This window comes from Rhinoraja longicauda, chromosome 2, assembly GCF_053455715.1.
Source record: "Rhinoraja longicauda isolate Sanriku21f chromosome 2, sRhiLon1.1, whole genome shotgun sequence".
Classification (NCBI taxonomy): Eukaryota; Metazoa; Chordata; class Chondrichthyes; order Rajiformes; family Arhynchobatidae; genus Rhinoraja; species Rhinoraja longicauda.
The window spans coordinates 53,498,061-53,518,072 of NC_135954.1; the positions used below are offsets into that span (position 1 = coordinate 53,498,061).

Genomic DNA, 20,012 nt, shown 5'->3' on the forward strand with positions numbered 1-20,012 from the left:
CAGCGGTTCATGCAGCTTTTCTTGACAAAAAGGAATAGGTGACGTTTCAGATGATGAAGGGTCTCGACCCGAAACATCACTGATTCCTTTTCTCCAGAGATGCTGCCTGACCCCATGATTTACTCCAGCATTGTGTGTCTGTCTTCCATTTAAAATCTTTCTCTCTGTTGTGATGTCAACAGATTGGAGTACCTTTCTTTTAATTTCCAGATAAAATAAAAGCCCTCAAATATCAACTTTTTACTGTTTTAATATATTCAAATTGTTTGCAAGAAAATGATCTAATTTGTTGTTAAGTGTGTATACAAGGGTTATAATTCAGGTGGCAGCACACTTGTGTCTATTACATGTCCCATCTGGTATATAGTTGGTAGTGCGGTCAATATGACTGAATATTGGAGGTATCACAAAATGCTGGTATAACTCAACGGGTCAGGCAGCATCTCTGGAGAGAAGGAATGGGTGACTTTTCGGGTCGAGACCCTTCTTCAGCCACATCAGTCTGAAGAAGGGTCTTGACCCGAAAAGTCACCCATTTCTTCTCTCCAGAGATGCTTCCTGACCCGCTGAGTTATTCCAGCATTTTGTGATACCTTCAATTTGTACCAGCATCTGCAGTTATTTACCTACATGACTGAATATTGGATGTGGCCGCAAAATATCTGTGTGATAGCATCCATTTAGTGCTATCAATCAAGAATACTTTTTTTTTCTACGACCTATTTCTTCAAAAAGGTTACTTTACAGTTTGTTTAGTGACAATTGGCAGTTGTATAGAATTCATCTGCACAAGGTTATAAATGTACTAAATAATTTGGTTAAACACAAGTATTTTATCGTATCTTCAAATGACTTTACTTATTTTAATATTATGTGCATCTAAATGCATCTAAGAGAACCTAGCAAACCGGGGGACAGCATGCAACAGCGCCCGCAATAAGCAACGATACCTGGCGACAAGCCAGCTGTTGCCGAGAAATTTCACTCCGGTTGATTTCTTAGTGACACGCTGAGATCCACTACGATTCTAGGAAGACTCCTCAGGATCATGCCCGCGACTGTCGGTGACAGCCTCGTCGCCGGCAGTCGCCTTAAAATCACCTAAGTGGGACAGGCCCTTAAGACACTCCAAGCAATCAGACACTTCAACATACAGAGTATTGCAGGCGAAGTGTGGTAGTTTCAAATGGCTAATAGATATTTCAAAACAGAAATGCGACTAATAAATAACACTATTAACAGTGCAATACCATTTTTTTAGGTATTAATATGAATTTCAATTTGGGGCAGTTCACAAAGGAAGCGGGATAAACGCACAAGCAGATGTCAGTTGGAGAGTGGCATTTTGTTGGAGCGGGCTAGCCATGTGGAGTTTTTGTATGTGTTCTCCAGTACCTCTGTGCTCATCTGGGCCTGACTCTGAGGGCCTGCATCTCTAGCCACCTTCATCTGGGAGGTCGGCAGTGAAATCTGAATGAATATTAAAACACTAAAGTCCAGGCCCCGGATTGGTGTGAAGGAATGCAAAGCTGGAGGCAGCACTTAAGTCTGACATTAAAGATATTTCTGGAGAAAAGAAACAGAAATCTATCCCATTTCTCCAGAGTTCCTACAGCACTTTGTGCCTATCCTCAGTTTAAACGAGCATCTGCAGTTCTTTCCCACACATTAAAATTATTTATTTTCTTTTAAAACCACCCGATATTCAAAGACTAAAACTATTAACATGGAAGCAAAGAATTAAAAAAAAAAAAAACAATATAATTAGAAGTGACTAAAATCTTCAGTAAAATATATATTTTTTAGTATTAAGTTACCCTTACTCTTCTAATTTGCCCAAGAGAATCCCTACTGGAAGTTTTGCAGTCTCGGAATGTTTGGAAGTTGTAATGCCCAGCCTGAGTGGATGGTGACAGAAGCTTTCACAACATTTGAGAAGTATCCAAACAAACACTTGAATTGCCCAAATATTGAAGGCAACAGATCAAGAGTGGGTAATGGGATCAGTGCAATGTTTGCCATGGACACAGCCAAAAACTATCCAGGAGAGCCAATCAGAGCTTCAAGTTGCTAGTCATAAAAATTCACCTTCCTGTACATTTTAGATTTAGAGATACAGCGCGGAAACAGGCCCTTCGGCCCACCGAGTCCGTGCTGCCCAGTGATCCCCGCACGTTCACATTATCCTACACACTAGGGACAATTTTTACATTTTACCCAGTCAATTAACCTACAAACCTGTACGTCTTTGCAGTGTGGGAGGAAACCGAAGTTCTCGGAGAAAACCCACGCAGATCACGGGGAGAACGTACAAACTCCGTACAGACGGCGCCTGTAGTCAGGATCGAACCTGAGTCTCAGGCGCTGCATTCGCTGTAAGGCAGCAACTCTACCTCTGCGCCACCGTGCCGCCCTTTTAAATATTTAACCAACCGAAGATACTTACTTTAACTGTGCCTCCTCCACTGTTAGAGGGAGGTCACATGCAAACAGGAAGAACAGCATCTCATATTCTCCAAAACAATGAATTCTCCAATTTCAGGTAACACCCTGCATCCCTGTTCATCTATTCAGTTTCTTCTTCCCCACTCGAGCACAAGTTTTGCCCAATCTCCCCACTCCTGTCACCCTGTTCTTTTCCCCTCCTCTGCTTCCTCCATCAGCTCAGCATCCAGCCCTCCCTACTCTCGGTCCACAGTTTACTTCCCCCACCTCATGTTCCTTCTACTCACCATCTCAACCCCCCCCACCTTTCCCACTCTTGGTCCGCATTTATATTTCCACACCCCTATGTTCCCTTCCAACCACCATCACTCCCTTTTATTTTACATTTCTCTCATTGCCTTCCTTTAGTATCAGATAGCATCATTTGCATTTTTTATTGTTTTCTTCACATATCACCTCCAGTGCTGGTCACTACTTCCATCCTTCACTCCCTCATCCATGATAGTGCAGTGGTAGAGTTTCTGCGCTGCATCTCTAAAACTAAAAACTCATTCACCAATCAGCGCACCCTTCCCTGGATATACCTCTCATTTATCAGCTCAGTTCCACCCCTTCGCCTTCCTCTTCCCTCTTTCTCCAAGCTATCTCCTTTTTATGCCATTAGTTTGATGAAGGGTTCCAACCAGAAACATGTCTGTCCATTTCTCTCCACAGAAGCTGATTGACGTGTTCAGTAGACTTTAGACGTTAGAGATACAGCCTGAACTGAAAAGTCGACTCATGATCACCCGATACACTACACTATCCTACACACTAGGGCCAATTTACAAATTACAGAACCCAGTTAACCTACAAACCTAAACATCTTTGGATTGTGAGAGGAAACCAGAGCACCTGAAGAAAGCCCACAGATTCAAAAGGAGAACATACAAACTCTGTACAGAATTCACCCATAGCCTGTATCAAACACAGAACTCTGACGCTGTAAGGCAGCAACTCTATCGCTGCGCCATTGTGCTGCCCGTCTGCTCTTCCAGTAGTTTGCTCTTTGCTCATAATACTGGCGATCTTCTGGCAAGTCTGAGCCCATTGCCGGACTCTGTGCAACAGAGGACAGGGTGTAGTGTTGGATTTGATTTGTATGCTTGAATGCAGGCAAATTTATCAGCTACAGTTACCTAGTTTCATCAAAGTGTACAGATGGTTGTTGGACCTAAGGGTCATAGCAACTATGACATGGAAAAGCAGTGAGGAAGAAGACTGTTGTTGGGCCACCTGGAACACAACATTCTCCATTGAAAGCTCTAATTTGCCTCAAGGATCCATGTTTATAAGCTATATGTTTAGTTTTGTGCATTTGTTTTTGGCGTGTGAACTTGCTATTCTTCATCCCCAATTCTCTTCTGAACAGACTGCTTTCTTTTCAAAAGGGCCATTTCACAGAGCTATTAAAGAGTGAACCATCTTGTTATGGATACACAAGCCAGACCAGGGAACAATAGCAGATTTTATTTCCTTGAAAAAAGGTTGTCGTTTGCAATAAGTCTGAAGAAAGATCTCAACCCAAAATGTCCCTTATTCCTTTCCTCCAGAGATCCTGTCTGATCCGTCGATTTACTACAGCATTTTGTGTCTATCTTCGGGCATTTACAACAATCTAGTACTAATGATACTAGCATTTCACTGAAGGTTTACTTAAATTGACTACCCCAGATGCTGTGGTGAGATTAGAACTCATGCATCTAGATTAATGGCCAATAATTTAACTCCTAAACCTCTGCAGACATCATTAATTAAGGTTCATGATTTTCATTGACATTCTTCTGCTCTGAAATTGGGATCAGCGAAGGTAGCTTGCTGGAAAGTGCAATTTACAGAGCAGAATAAATAATTTACACTTGAAAGCACATCGTTTGCCAGCAGATGCCTAGTTTAACCTGCACACAGTTTGTAGACAGCAAAGTTTTGTCCCTCAGGGTGCCTGTTTACCTGTGACTCATTTGCCTAATGTTATTTATATTCACAATGAATGACAAGGTGATGGATGATTCAAACAACCACCTATTAATGTCCAAGCTATCCATATACAAAACCAACGGATAATATTGTCCTTGTAATTGCTGGACTCAGGACCCACGGTTTGAGTAAGAGTACTAATTAAGTCCTTCCCTCCAATGTTATATATTTACAAGGACAGGGACAGAAAAGGCAAGGGAACGCCACCTCCAGAAAGTTGATCTATAAGCCACACACCATCCTAACATGGAAGTATCGGAAGAAGGGTCCGGACCCAAAGGGTCAGCTATCCATCTTCTCCAGAGATGCTGCCTGACCCGTTGAGTTACTCCAGCATTTTGTTGTTGGGTTAAAATCCTGGATTTTAATGCACCCCGACACAAAGTTTATTTGGTGATGGAGATGCAAGAGACTGCAGATGTTGGAATCATGAATAGATAAACAACTGTTGGCGGAACCCAGCTGTAGAGGGAAAGAGACAGATGACTTTTCGGGTCGGGATCTTTATTCGGACTCAAGAAGAGTCCCAACCCGAAACATTAACATTCCCTCCACAGATGCTGCCAGACCCACTGAGTTCCTTCAGTAGCTTTTCTATTTGTCCATTGTGTACCAACGTTGTAATTGTGAGTAGAGATCAAAGAGAAGCAATCAAATCCATCACATAACTTATGAGACAGTCAATATTTTTCTAAATTAAAACCGAGATTGAAACAATCTCAGATCACGTGGAAGAACTAATGGATTATTTCTAGGATGTAGAAAACATTATATTGCAAGTCAAAATAAATTCACCTGGATATTCAGCATTGGTTGTTAGTGCAAAATAAAAGACAGCATTCAAAATTCAGTGCAATGACGTTAGTCGATTGGAACGAGAGGACATCCTGTTAGTGTGAATATAAGATTATTTATTTCAATTGACTGGGAATTAACTCAATAATAATAATAATTCAAAGTTATTTTGCATCTTTGCTTTCAATGAGACGCGTTATTATTTACTGCATTGGATGGGAAGCGTGCCAATTGCAGTGCTGAACCTAGTTTCACCAGTGATCAGTTTATTGGCTTGTAGTTTATGTCAATGAAACTTACATTTCTGATGCCGTGGAAAACGCTGCAAATTCCTAGATCCGTTCATGCCTTTGAGGTGATTTTTGGTTTTCTAATCTTGTTAAAGTTCCCAATGACCCCACTTCAACAAAATTCTTCATTGCCATTTCAGAACATGAAGTAATTGTGAAGGCCTAAAGGCCCTGTCCCAGTTAGGCGTTTTTTAAGGCGACTGCCGGTGACTGTCATAGTCGTAGCAGGTCGCCGAAAAACCGGCGACTGGACCCTCCACTACGACAATGTCTACGACAAACTACAACAACCTACCACCTAGTCGATGTCAAGCTACAGCAAGCTACCAAAAACCGGCGACCCAATCGTCGCAAGTAGAACATCCATCTACGACCGCACCTACGACAACCTACCACTACAGAGGCGACAAGCTACGACAACCGAAGAAATCCTACGTCCACCCGCGACAAGCTACGACAAGCAATGACACTGAAGACAACTGAAGACAATTCACATTTCACCCACTTTCCCTATAAAAGGGGGTGTATGGTAGGGTTTCCAATTATTCTGCATCATGGCTATTTGAAGGTGATGCCATGAGAAACTACTCTGAAATACAGTAACTTCATACATCAATTTTCCATCAAAATGGCAAGAATTTCCTTTATTGATATACAAACAACATTTTTTTTTAAAGTTGATAAGAACATACAACAGTGCATACAAAAATATTGTAATCAATAAATAAATAAATAAATAAATTTCAATAAACTTCAAATTTAAAAATTCAAACTTTAAACAGAATACAAGTGCAAAAACATACAAAACCTAACATCATTTATGGACACATTGCCACACTTGGAGTTCTCCGAAGTCAGCACCGATGACAACCTGGCGACAACCTACGACATCGCCCACATCAGGAGACGACAAGCTACGCTCATTGGCGTCAAACCAACAGTCGCCAAAAAATTTCAAGCCTTCACAAAATCCAGCGATGACAAGAAAATCGCTGCGACTCTTTGGAGACTTCTCACGACCATGCCCGCGACACCCCGGCGACCATGCGGCGACAGCCTAGTCACCTGTAGTCACCTTAAAAATCGCCAAACTGGGACAGGGCCTTTATGTAAATGTTAGATCTTTAATTCAATTTTCCCAAACTGAAGTCAATCCAAGTCAACAACAATACTTCATTAATACATCACACATTAGAAATCTGAAGTCTAGGTGTGAAGCTATAGTTGAGGCACTGCATTGGAGCTAAGGTACAGTTCAATTGCTCTATTCAGTTCTGTAATAAGGTGCAACAATTCAAGCATATTTATTTGGACTAAAGATATCTGTAGTCAGTAATTTGTTGTTTTTTTTTCTTGCTTTCAGTGAATGAACAAACATCTACCAGCATTTGAGGATGAATACATTAAAGGGCAAAAAATATACATTGTGAGAGCATTAAAACACAAAGTGTTCCCTTCAAGAGTTCTCCTTTTTTCTCTTTTTTTCACCCAAATAGCTGACAGTTGAATAACTCCCGCAGAGATGAAAGCAAATAAGAGATGAAAGCAAAATATACTCAGCAGGTTCTCCAGCGTTTGTGGAAAGAGGGTGAGTAAAAGCTTCAGGTCAGTGAATACCAGTTCTAAGGAAGGGTCTATCCACTAAGGACTTCCAGCATCTGCAATTATGAACTATTACAACAGTTGAAGGAATGGTGCTTTCTAAACAGATATATTGGAGAGGAGGCCAACTTACAAACGAGCAACACGGTAGTTGTTCATTAATCCAATTGATTGCATAAGAAAATAATTCTGAGAGCAGAGAGAAAAGTATAGGGTTAGAGAATGATCACACAGGATTGACAGCTCAAGGAAAGAGATTTGAGATGCCAGGCGGGTTCAAGGAATGCCAAGCAAAACCTGGAGTCTAGACAGTGATAGGTGTGACCACGGATTTTACTGCTGTGAAGTACCTCAGATCAATTTTCTCTCAGCTGGGCACTGCATAACTGTGTCTTTTAGAAATGATGTGAAATTTATGTATAATTCCTTTTTTTAATCCAGTACCAGATAGGTTTAGGTGAGAGGGGAAAAATTTAACAGGAACCCGTGGGGTAATTTTTTCACACAGGGGGTGGTGGGTATGTGGAATGAGCTGTGGAGGAGGAGTTGAGGCAGGTACTATAAGAAAATTTAAAATACATCTGAACAGGAACATGAATAGGAAAGGTTTAGAGAGATATGGGCCAAATGCAGGCAGGTGGGAATAGTGTAGATGGGGCATCTAGGTCAGCATGGGCAAGTTAGCCAAAGGGTCTGTTTCCATGTTATATGACTCTATGTTTTGGAAGGAACTGCAGATGCTGGTTTAAACCGAAGATAGACACAAAGGAGAGGGTCTAGAGGAGGTTTACAAGAAAGATCCCAGGAATGAGTAGGTTAACCTCTGATGAGCCTTTACTGGGCCTGTACTTGCTGGAGTTTAGAAGAATGCGAAGAAACCTCATTGAAACATACAGAATAGTTAAAGGCTTGGATAGAGTGCATGTGGAGAGAATGTTTCCACATGGGAGAGTCTGGGACTAGAGGTTCATAGCCTCAGAATTAAAGGACGTTCTTTTAGGAAGGAGATGAGGAGAAATTTCTTTAGTCAGAGGGTGGTGAATCTGTGGAATTCCTTGCCACAGAAGGCTGTGGAGGCCAAGTCAGTGGATATTTTTAAGGTAGAGATAGAATCTTGATTAGTATAGGTGTCAGAGGTTATGGGGAAAAGTTAAGAGAATGGGTTTCGGAGGGAGAGATAGATCAGCCATGATTGAATGGTGGACTAGACTTGATAGGACGAACGGCCTAATTCGGCTCCTATCACTTATGACCTTATAACAAAATGCTGGAGTAACTCAGTGGGACATGCAGCATCTCTGGACAGAAGGAATGGGTGATGTTTCAGTTGAGTCCTTTCTGTCTGAAGAAGGGTCTCAACCCAAAACATCACCTATTCCGTCTCTCCAGAGATGATGCCTGTCCCACTGAGTTACTCCAGCATTTTGTGTCTATCTTCTGTGACTGTTTATGTGTTGGCTGAGTATGTGTTCCTGTGGTGGTGCTGCAAGCAGGTTTTTCATTGCACTTGTACAAATGGCAATAATATTGACTTGATAATTATTCATACAAAAATGTAGAACAAATTAAATACCTGCTCTGTCCCCCCTCCCCACCTGCCCCAACAGGCACATATTTCTAGCATGTAAAAATCTCAAACACCAGCCATTTGCCACAGTATAAACATTTTCAAATCAGTGAGAGTTCTTTGGTGAACTAGACCTTGGGACAGATAAATTTATTTGATCTTGGGAAGTCTCAAAGGTGGTACCACCATCTGTATCGCATCATTGCAAACATGGTCCTGCGTAGGTTAGGATTCTTGCACGAAGCAGGCAAATCCCCAATTTGCTATTTGAGGTCCTCTCCCAAATGGTAACAGTTGAAGTGCCCGCCAAAGTGAAACAAGAAATGGCACTCAGTCATGATGAATGCAAATGCAAGAAAAAAATGGAAAAGGAAAAACCTGAAATTCAATTAGACCAAAGTGGGCACGTTAAAAGAGATGAAAAAAATTGGCAAATTATTCAAATTAATATAGGATGATCTGATAATGTCCAGGATTGGTGAGCTGGGCAATAAGGAAATGGACAACAAAATTGGCCAAAAGTGTTGTCCCTTCAAGCGACCAAGATAAATCAAATTCAAGAAGCAAAGACTTTATCAGAATATGCAATGTAACAATTGGAGAGACTTCGGCATCTTTAATGTGTTTTAAACTTCAACACTAAAACGAAAGTCAATTCTAAACTTTACCAAAGTGGAAGTTTAAAAAAACCCCATTGTAATTCAACAGCAAAAAGTATTGGTTACATTTGTAAACTTTCGATGGTCAATGGTTATTTTGTTTCCGGGGAGCTGTCTGGATGTTTCCAAATGACAGGAAATATTAATTAGTCTTGGCAAGGAGGCAACATAGATACATTGCACTGTCACTGGAATTAAACTGCCTGGAATTAAATGGCATTATTCTGTATTTTCCCAGTATTCTGCAACTAAAAAATGAATGCTTCTGAAACCAAATGATGAGTTGTGTAACATGACTTGGAACATTTGATCTTGCACGTTTAGTCAAATTACAACCTTAATGTTTTCTTTTGGTGTGGGTTGCACGGAATGATATCCTTGTCCATTCAACGTTCTTTGCGGACCACTGCATGGACGTTAGACCTCAGTGTCTCAAAGGATCCCTATTGTAAAGGACTTTCAGGGCAACTCATACATACACACGAAGACACAAGGAACCGCAGATGGTGGTTTACAATGAAAGATAAAAAGCGGGTCAGGCAGCATCTCTGGAAAACATGGATTGGTGAATCCTTCAGGGTACTGACCTAAAACATCACCTACCATGATCTCCTGAGATGCTGCCTGACCAGTTGCATTACTCCAGCACTGTCATTCAAAAGTACACAGTGTGACCAGGGACACACACTACATGGTATTTACATGGTATGTAAAATACTGGCCTGCATCCAGTATTGTGGTGGGTAAGAAATACCCATCATAGACTCCATCTACACTTTATGCTGCCTCAGAAAAACAGCTAACATAATCAAAAACAGCTAACATAACATAATCATGATAATTGTGCCACTCATTCCTTCTTCTCCTTGCTCCAAATCAGCAGATGGTATAAAAGCTTGAAAGTGCAGACCACCAGATTCAGGAACAGCTTCTTCCTGTCCATTATCAGGCTTTTGAATGATCCCTCATTAAGGTTGGGTATTGTTCAATTCACCTCAACCCCATTGAGGACATTGGACTTCGTGGTGGCATGGTGGCGCAGCAGTAGATTTGCTGCCTTACAGCATTTACAGCGCTAGAGACCCGGGTTCAATCCCGTCTACGGATACTGTCTATATGGAGTTTGTATGTTCTCCCCGTGACCGCGTGGGTTTACCCCAATATTTTTGGTTTCCTCCCACACTCCAAAGACGTACAAGTTTGTATGTTAATTGGCTTGGTATAAATATAAATTGTCCCTAATGTGTGTGTAGGATAGTGTTAATGTGTGGGGATTGCTGGTTGGTGCGGACACGGTGGGCCGAAGAGCCTGTTTCCGCGCTGTATCTCTAAACTAAACTAAACTAAACTAATGTGCTATAATGCGCTACAATGCTGAGAACTATTTCCTGCACTCTGTATCTTCCCCTTTGCTCTATCTATTATGTTTGAGTTGATCATATCTATGTATCATATATCTGATCTCTTTGCATACCATGCAAAACAAAGCTTTTCACTGTACATCCTCGGTACATGTGACAACAATAAACTAAACCTAATAGCTACCTAGTATTATGGTAATTAATTTATTGTATTACTGATTGTTATATCTTCATCTATGTATTATTGCATTAACGGGTCTGTGAAGCTGCAGCAGTAAGAACTTAATTGGTCCATTGGTGGTGCATATGAGAATTAAACACTCTTGATTTTCATTTACATGCTTCCTTTTCTGGCAGAAATATGATGGTGGAATATTTTCAAGGAAATTCATAGCCATGATATGTATTTTATTCCCCAAAGGGGTGGGGATGGGAATATGTGACCCATGGTTTGGTCACATTGAAGGTGACGGAAATGTTGGAGAATGATGTGTTGGGTGTGGAGGCTGGTGAGATGAAAGATAAAGACAAGGGGAACTGTACCTTGGTTCTGTTTTGGGGAGAGGGAGTGAGAACAGAACTGCAGGTCACAGTGGAGATGCAGGTGAGGGATCCATCTATGACAGCTGGGTGGAAACCACATTTACTAAAGAACATCTTGGATGTTCTAGAATGAAAAGCCTTTCATCATCACGTTTGGGATGATTAAAGTACACGAGACCTGGAAATATTATATGGAAATAATACAAATAAGGGTGAACACGGGATTCTTGGCCACATCCATTCTCTTCATGGACCGCATATGGCATAAATTATCTCAAATTCCAATTATATGCTCAATTATACTTAATTAGTAAATATTCATTCAGTTAATATGCTGATGGTTCGCAGAGAATTAAAGTGCAAAAAAGAAATATAATCAACCGGTTCTCTCAAGATATGATAAAATGCAATTAAGCAATGCACAATTGATTTAATTAGAAGCTTACCAACTTCAGACATTTCAGGGACAGAAGCAGAGTAAGGACCCTCCAAAAAAGCTGGTGCGTTATCATTTATATCTTGCACTTTGATGATAAACTCAGACTCCGGCTCCAGCGGCTTGTTTGTTTTCCTGTCCAAGGCTTGAGCGTGCAGAATGTAATGTACCCTCTGTTCACGATCCAGACTTTTGGTTGCATGAATGTCCCCTGTGCTGTCATCAATAACAAATATAGAGCCAGCTCCTTCCCCTGAAAGGATGTATTTGACCGATCCATCTCCTTTATCTGCATTTGAGTGAAGCTGTAAAATATATGAGAGAAACGTAAGTTCAGGTGTAAGCATATATGTGTTTTAATCAAATCCAGCCATCTCGTCTGACTGAATTTATCCTTTTTCTCTTATTCAATTATTTTCAAAACACTTAGTGTAATAGGATTTCAGGGGGATTATTTTTATCATACCTACAAGCGCATTCTTCATCTGCAAGTGAGTCGAGATCATAATAAAACTATTCATTTATGAGAACATTCCAGATGAACTCAATCTTCTCAACACTATGCATATTCCTTCAATCTTGAGTAACAATTCATTCGGAATGGAAAGGCTACTTGATTTCCTATTACTGGTCAATTTTAGCAATGTAATGAAACCACAAAAATGAATGAGGAAGACTTTGGTTTTCATATCTGTATACCATACGTTCTAATATTTTATCCATTGGACAATGGATAGCCAATAATGAAATCTTGACTTCAAAGGTTTTTCCATTAGAAAGAACTAATAAAGTCTTAAATAAAAACTATAATGTATTATTTATTGTTCAAAGTAATTTCACTCTACATAAGACTGAGGTTTAGCTTTCTCACTGGCATGAATTACTCAAGATGTATTCTATCTTTCACTTCAGTCTGAGCTTTAAATTGAGAAAATAATGAGAACTTACTGCCAAAGAACAAAGAGGGACCTGCCGTAGGGGGTAGGCCGAGAACAAAGAGGGAACTGGCATGAGGGCGCCGCCATGAGAGCAGAGGGAGCCGGTCCAGGGGGCGGTGGGGGCGAGAACAAAGAGAGACCATTTGGGACTCAGTAACTTTGTTGATGCCTTCAACGTGGCGGCTCTTTGCATATTTTGTGTAGGGTAAATCAAAGAATTTCACTCTGACATGTCACATGTGATAATAAAGTATCAATTAATTAAGCAATCACAAGAGCTACAATTGAACCAGAAAAACGATCACTGACAGGTAGACAGAGATAACAATTTGGGTTTAAGCATTTTGTTGACATGATATCTAAAATGTATGAAATATGAACTCTGAAAATTTCTCAGTTCATCTGGAAAAAAAAATTCAACTAATGGTCCATGTTGTATAGTCTGTGTGCAAGTTTAGATGGATTTGAGAGTAGAAATTGTGGAGAGAGAATCTTAAAACATCACCCCAGTGTTTCTTTCCTCTGGGATGGGATAATATCAGAGGAAAGACTCGATGAGTTTGCCTTATTCAGTTTCCAGGAACACCCTTCACAATGGGTGACTAGTACCATCCCAGGACTGGTTGGGGGTATTGGAGAGAACACTCTAAATATTCAAATTAAGTCGCATGCCTGATTGTAATTTAAAAAAAACAAATGAGTGGACATTTCAGTCTCAGTTGAACCAGCCATTGAATGCTGGACTAGAGGAATTGTTGATATTAGTTTCCTAAGGATGCCAAAAGGCCAGGGAACACACGGGTAATCTTCATTGAACAATTCTGCAGACTTAATCTCCTGCTGCCAACTCTGTACCACCCACACAAACATACATCTGCAGGCCAGTTGCCAAACACTTTTTACTCAGAACAACTTTTTTTCTGGGTCCTCCACCTCAGCCATTTTTTTGTGGAATGTTCCTGGTGATTGTGTGTCCATTTGTAGTTGAGAATATCAACACTCTTCTTTCTTCACAATCACTTTGTTTCCTTATGAATGACTAGAAAGTTTGAAATATACTACACTGAATATTTGGAAGAAATTATAGAATACATGGCTTTGTGGAATGCATCGCCACAGAAGGCTGCAGAGGCCAGGTCAATTGATATTTTTAAGGTAGAGATAGATATATTCGTGTTTTGTACAGGTGTCAGCGGTTATGGGGAGAAGGCAGGAGAATGGGGTTGAGCAATAGATCAGCCATGATTGAATGGCAGAGTAGATTTGATGGACCGAATGGCCTAATTCTGCTCCTATCATTAATGAACTTATAAACTTTTTCACTTCTAAAGCAAACAGGTATAGCCAAAAACTAAGCTTCATATAACAACACTGTACTGTGTATTTGTACGTTGATAATTTGACATTGATTGTGGATGATCAGCCATGATCACAATGAATGGCGGTGCTGGCTCGAAGGGCCAAATGGCCTCCTCCACCTATTTTCTATGTGTTCTATGTGTTCTATGTGTTAAATTCAGACTCTGTTAGTAATGTGGAAAATTGTAGCAGCTTGATACATTATACATTAGGCTTGATACATGATACATTAGGCTTGTATACACTGGAATTTAGAAGGATGAGAGGGGATCTTATCGAAACATATAAGATTATTAAGGGGTTGGACACGTTAGAGGCAGGAAGCATGTTCCCAATGTTGGGGGAAGTCCAGAACCAGGGGCCACAGTTTAAGAATAAGGGGTAGGCCATTTAGAACGGAGATGAGGAAAAACTTTTTCAGTCAGAGAGTTGTAAATCTGTGGAACTCTCTGCCTCAGAAGGCAGTGGAGGCCAATTCTCTGAATGCTTTCAACAGTATAACAGAGCTTTATTTGTCATTCGGTACCGAAGTACCGAACGAAACTACATAGCAGTCATAGAAAAAAAGAACACAAGACACATAGCCCCAACACAAACGTCCATCACAGTGACTCCAAACACCCCCTCACTGTGATGGAGGCAACAAAACTTCCACTCTCTTCCCCACGCCCACGGACAGACAGCTCGTCCCCGACCGACCCGCACAGTCCCCGCAAGGGGATGGAAGTCCCCGCGGCCGAGTCGCACCGGGCGCTGAAACGTCTCGCGGCCGAGCCGGGCGATGGAAGGCCCCGCGACCAAGCCTTGCACAGCTAAGTCCCGTGGCCGAGCCGCACCGGGCGATGTTAAGTCCCGCGGCCGAGCCGCACCAGCGATGAAAAGTCCGGCAGCCGAGCTGCACCGGGCGATGTTAAGTCCGGCAGCCGAGCTGCACCGGGCGATGTAAAGTCCCGTGGTCGAGCCGCACCAGCGATGTAAAGTCCCGCAGCCGAGCCGCACTGGGCGATGCTAAGTCCCGCAGCCGAGCCGCACCAGCGATGAAAAGTCCCGTGGTCGAGCCGCACCAGCGATGTAAAGTCCCGCAGCCGAGCCGCACCGGGCGATGTTAAGTCCCGCGGCCGAGCTGCACCGGGCACTGTTAAGTCCAGCGGCCAAGCCGCACCGGGCGATGTTAGGCCCCGCAGCCGAGCCGCACCCCGCGCCGTGAGGAAGAGAAAAGTTTCCCCCACCCCCCCGCCACCCCCCACCCACACCACCACCCCCCACACATACACAACCAAAAAAAATACAAAAACCATCCCAACACCGACACACAACAAAAAAAAAAGGAAAAAAGACGAAAAGACTGCTAGCGAGCCGCAGCCGTTAGGCGCCGCCACTTCCGCTTAGAGAGAGCTAGATAGAGCTCTTAAGGATAGCGGAGTCAGGGGGTACGGGGAGAAGGCAGGAACAGGGTACTGATTGAGAATGATCAGCCATGATCACATTGAATGGTGGTGCTGGCTCGAAGGGCCGAATGGCCTACTCCTGCATCTATTGTCTATTATTTCATACCTCGCCAGCTGGTGAAAACCACAGATCACAGAGCTGCCTGTTGCCAGCTATGATGGGAATGCTTTGAGTGAGTGTTTGCCAACTCTTCCCAGGATGCTTTGGCAACATGGTAGGAACTTAATTACTGGAACTTAGTTTCACTGATGGATCCAATTTGCCCCATCTATTGTTCACACTGATTTTGTTAAAACCCCTGTCCCACTGAGGCGATTATTTAGGCTGTCGCCACATGGTCACCTATATCAATCGGCGACAGGTACCGGCGTCAAAACTGGAAGCTAAAGTGACATGAATTGCCTTCAGTCGTCGCCGACAGGGTCGTAGCTTGTCGCAGGTGGACGTAGGTTGACTTCGGTTGTCGCAGGTTGTCACCTATGTGGTCAGAGGTTGTCACAGATGCGGTCGTAGGTGGACATCCTACTCGCGACGATTGGGTTGCCGGTTGTCGGTAGTTTGCCATAGCTTAACGTACAAACTCCATACAGACAGCACCCGGAGTCAGGATCGAACCCTGGTCTCTAGCGCTGTAAGGCAGCAACTCTACTGCTGTGCTACCGTGCCACCCTAAATTTGTGTAACTCTGATAAATATTATACAGTAGGTGGACTCAACATTCCTATTAGTTTATGTCCTCTTTTATGTATAATAGCATGAAATAAAGCACACTACATCGAGCGGGAACCAGCATCACCTGCCTCGCAGTGTCAATAATAAACCATCACACTTCTCCACTGCCTTGGCAATGATTAAGCCGGATCAAAGTCTGGCTGAGCAGGAAGAAACACAATGAATATGCAGCTTTGCATCATATATCCTCACGCAACATATGCAATGCAATGCAATACTGCTCAGTATGGCTGCATCCTTGTGTGTAGTCTAACCTGTGAGTTCATATTCTGAGGCATCACAGACATCTCACGATGCTATCTCCAGTTAATCCAGCCATCAAACAGATGGCCAGGTATGAACCAGCTCCTTCACCTGCCTGGAGTTGGCCCTCTGGTGTATAAGATTTAATCTTTTGCTCTTTTTGTACCATGCTTCAGCACAGATGGGTTGAGTGGCCCTTTTAGGCTCTTTTCTCAGATTATAGAAGTCCTTCCCAATTGCCTATAATTCTTTAATTTGGTCTACATCCCGTTTTTCTTTTCCATTTCTGGCTTGCCTTTAAAAATAATCCAGATTTATATCCATTATGATGCTAATGGTCACACAGGGAACAGAATGTAAGCAACCCACCTCCAATTCAGAACATTAACCAGCGGATACACTGTAGAAATTCACATCTCTAATTTCTGAGTGCTCGTCAAGACGTTGCATTGATCACATTTCAATGTTAATCAGTGGAGCAAATATACACTGGTTGTTACTGTTCTTTCATATTTGCATTTGTACGTACGGAAGGATGAACTTTTAAGTAAAAAGGCATAAAAGAATGAAAGACTAAAGTAAAAATCCAGTAACAGTCGTGCAAACCCTTGCACTGATATCAGATTAATTTCTTTTCCAAATAACAGCAAGTTATTATGCAAAAGATCGTGGATGCTCATTCACTAAAAGGATCTATAAATGTGTAAGTCACATGCTTTCAGATGATTGCTCTTTGTGTCTGCATGGTTATTACTATAATTATTTTTTTTAACCTGTATTTTACTGTAAATTTTGAAATTAAGCCTTTCAAGACACCACAACTGCAACCAAAGACATTACAATAACGCGTACAATTTTGGAGCAGAAAGTGGAAATTAATAGGTACCCAGAGTGAATACGAGCACGCAAACCCATCAGAAGGTTAAGGAATTTCATAACATTGCACCGGCAAAAATGAAGTTTAAGTGAGACAAGATTATTGTGTTGAAATAATTCTCTTGAATGCCGAGCTTATTACTTATTCTACAGTACCTTTTGCAATGACAGCATTTGATAATGTGCCTGCTAACTGTCAAAATGATTTATTTCAGAATAAGCAAATACACTTAAACTGCACCTTGAAAAAGAATCTTCAATTAAGAACATTTAAAAGAACATCTAACCTTCATTATCTAAAAATTCTACACCACTAAAGCTTCATACCAATAAATCTATCACGTTACCTTGAATTGAATAATGTGTTATCAAGGTGTATTAAAGACTAACTTCAGTTATTGAACTGTGGTATAGGAATAGGTTGCTTACCCAAGAAGAGTGTGAAAGGATTGTTCACTGGAACCTAGAAGACTCATAGACTAAATATTGTTACAATGCCCATGAGATCATTTAGCTGAAGCTAGTCTACAAAATATTATAGTATGAAATGGAGTGGAGGGTGAATTCAAACTAGTACGAGATTTCAGTCCTTGCACAATAAATTTTGGATAACAATATTTCTATATTATCTTTTGGACTATTTATCTGCAGGTTCTCCAAAGATGTCACTCCACAACTACTTGCTAGAAATGGATGATAAGGGCTGGCATTTTGAATACACTTTTGTTGCAGATTTTCTCCATATTAGTCATCCGAGATAATTAAAATCTAATGCCATCATAATCGAATATGAGTTGTACAAAAATGCAGAATTTTCCACATGGACCATGTGCCTGACCTGTTAACAGACAGAGGAAGTTGGACGTGCACAATCCTTGTTCATACCAGTTCAGACATCGCTTTACGGTGAGAGGTGCAGAATTTAAAGAAGATGTCAGGGGCAAATGTTTTTCCACAGAAAGTTAAATGTGCCTGGAATATGCTGCCAGGGGTGGTGGTGGGGGCAGATACGATAGTAGCGTTTAAGAGGCTTTTAGATCGGCACATGTTGAAAGACTGGAGCGACTAGGCTTGTATACATTGGAATTTAGAAGGATGAGAGGAGATCTTATCGAAACGTATAAGATTATTAAGGGGTTGGACACGTTAGAGGCAGGAAACATGTTCCCAATGTTGGGGGAGTCCAGAACAAGGGGCCACAGTTTAAGAATAAGGGGTAGGCCATTTAGAATTGAGACGAGGAAAAACTTTTTCAGTCAAAGAGTTATGAATCTGTGGAATTCTCTGCCTCAGAAGGCAGTGGAGGCCAATTCTCTGAATGCATTCAAGAGAGAGCTGGATAGAGCTCTTAAGGATAGCGGAGTCAGGGGGTATGGGGAGAAGGCAGGAACGGGGTACTGATTGAGAATGATCAGCCATGATCACATTGAATGGCGGTGCTGGCTCAAAGGGCCGAATGGCCTCCTCCTGCACCTATTGTCTATTGTCACATGGAGAGACAGGAGAGGAAGGGTTATGGATCACTTACAGGCAGAGATTAGTTTAATTTGGCATCATGTCTGGCATGGACATTGTGGACCAAAGGCATCTTCCTGTGCTGCACTGTTGTATGCATTGTGACAATGGGCACTCGTTCAGAAATAAGTCTTTTCTTCACCCGTGAAGCCTGCTGTATTATTAATGCAGTCCAGCAAAGGGAAGCCATTTCTAGTACAACCACTTTAGTAATTTATTTACCAGGTCTCTCTTGGATCGGTTAATCCTCTACAACAATGGACATCTACTCCCACTCTTGCCACACATTCCTCTACAAAGTATTACAAAAGAAACAGACCCTTCGGCCCAACTTGCCCATGCTGACCAAGATCTCCATGAATCTCACTGCTCGTGTTTGGCCCGTATTCCTCTAAATCTTTACATTCCATATACTCATCCAAACATCTTTTAAATGTTCTTAGAGTACCTGCCTCAGGACGGTTTGCACCTGAGCTGGAATGGAACCAATGTCCTAGGGGGAGTGTTTGCTAGTGCTGTCGGGGAGGATTTAAACTAATGTGGCAGGGGGATGGGAGCAGGAGCAGAGAGACAGAGGGGTGTAAAATGAGGGTAGAAGCAACAGGTAGCAAGGTGAAAAGTAAAAGTGGCAGGCAGACAAATCCAGGGCAAAAATCAAAAAGGGCCACTTTTCAACATAATTGTATAAGGGGTAAGAGAGTTGTAAAAACAAGCCTGAAGGCTTTGTGTCTCAATGCAAGGAGTATACGTAATAAGGTGGATGAATTAAATGTGGAGATAGTTATTAATGATTATGATATAGTTGGGATTACGGAGACATGGCTCCAGGGTGACCAAGGCTGGGAGCTCAACATCCAGGGATATTCTATATTCAGGCGGGATAGACAAAAAGGAAAAGGAGGTGGGGTAGCGTTACTGGTTAGAGAGGAGATTAAAGCAGTGGAAAGGAAGGACATTAGCTTGGAGGAAGTGGAATCGATATGGATAGAGCTACGAAACACTAAGGGGCAGAAAACGCTAGTGGGAGTTGTGTACAGGCCACCTAACAGCAGTAGTGAGGTTGGGGATGGCATCAAGCAGGAAATTAGAAATGCATGCACTAAAGGTGCAGCAGTTATAATGGGTGGCTTCAATCTACATGTAGATTGGGTGAACCAAACTGGCAGGGGTGCTGAGGAAGAGGATT

At 41.9% G+C, this 20,012-nt stretch overlaps 1 protein-coding gene across 3 annotated transcripts in view; it reads right to left on the reverse strand.

Annotated features, from left to right (window-relative positions):
* The window catches only part of LOC144604692 (cadherin-18-like), a 581,989-nt gene that overhangs the window by 135,485 nt on the left and 426,492 nt on the right, over positions 1-20,012 (reverse strand). For all 3 annotated transcript variants that reach the window (XM_078419341.1, XM_078419347.1, XM_078419355.1), the window contains one exon: positions 11,725-12,019. In XM_078419341.1, the coding sequence (XP_078275467.1) occupies positions 11,725-12,019 (295 nt within the window). The remainder of the gene's footprint in view (positions 1-11,724; positions 12,020-20,012) is intronic.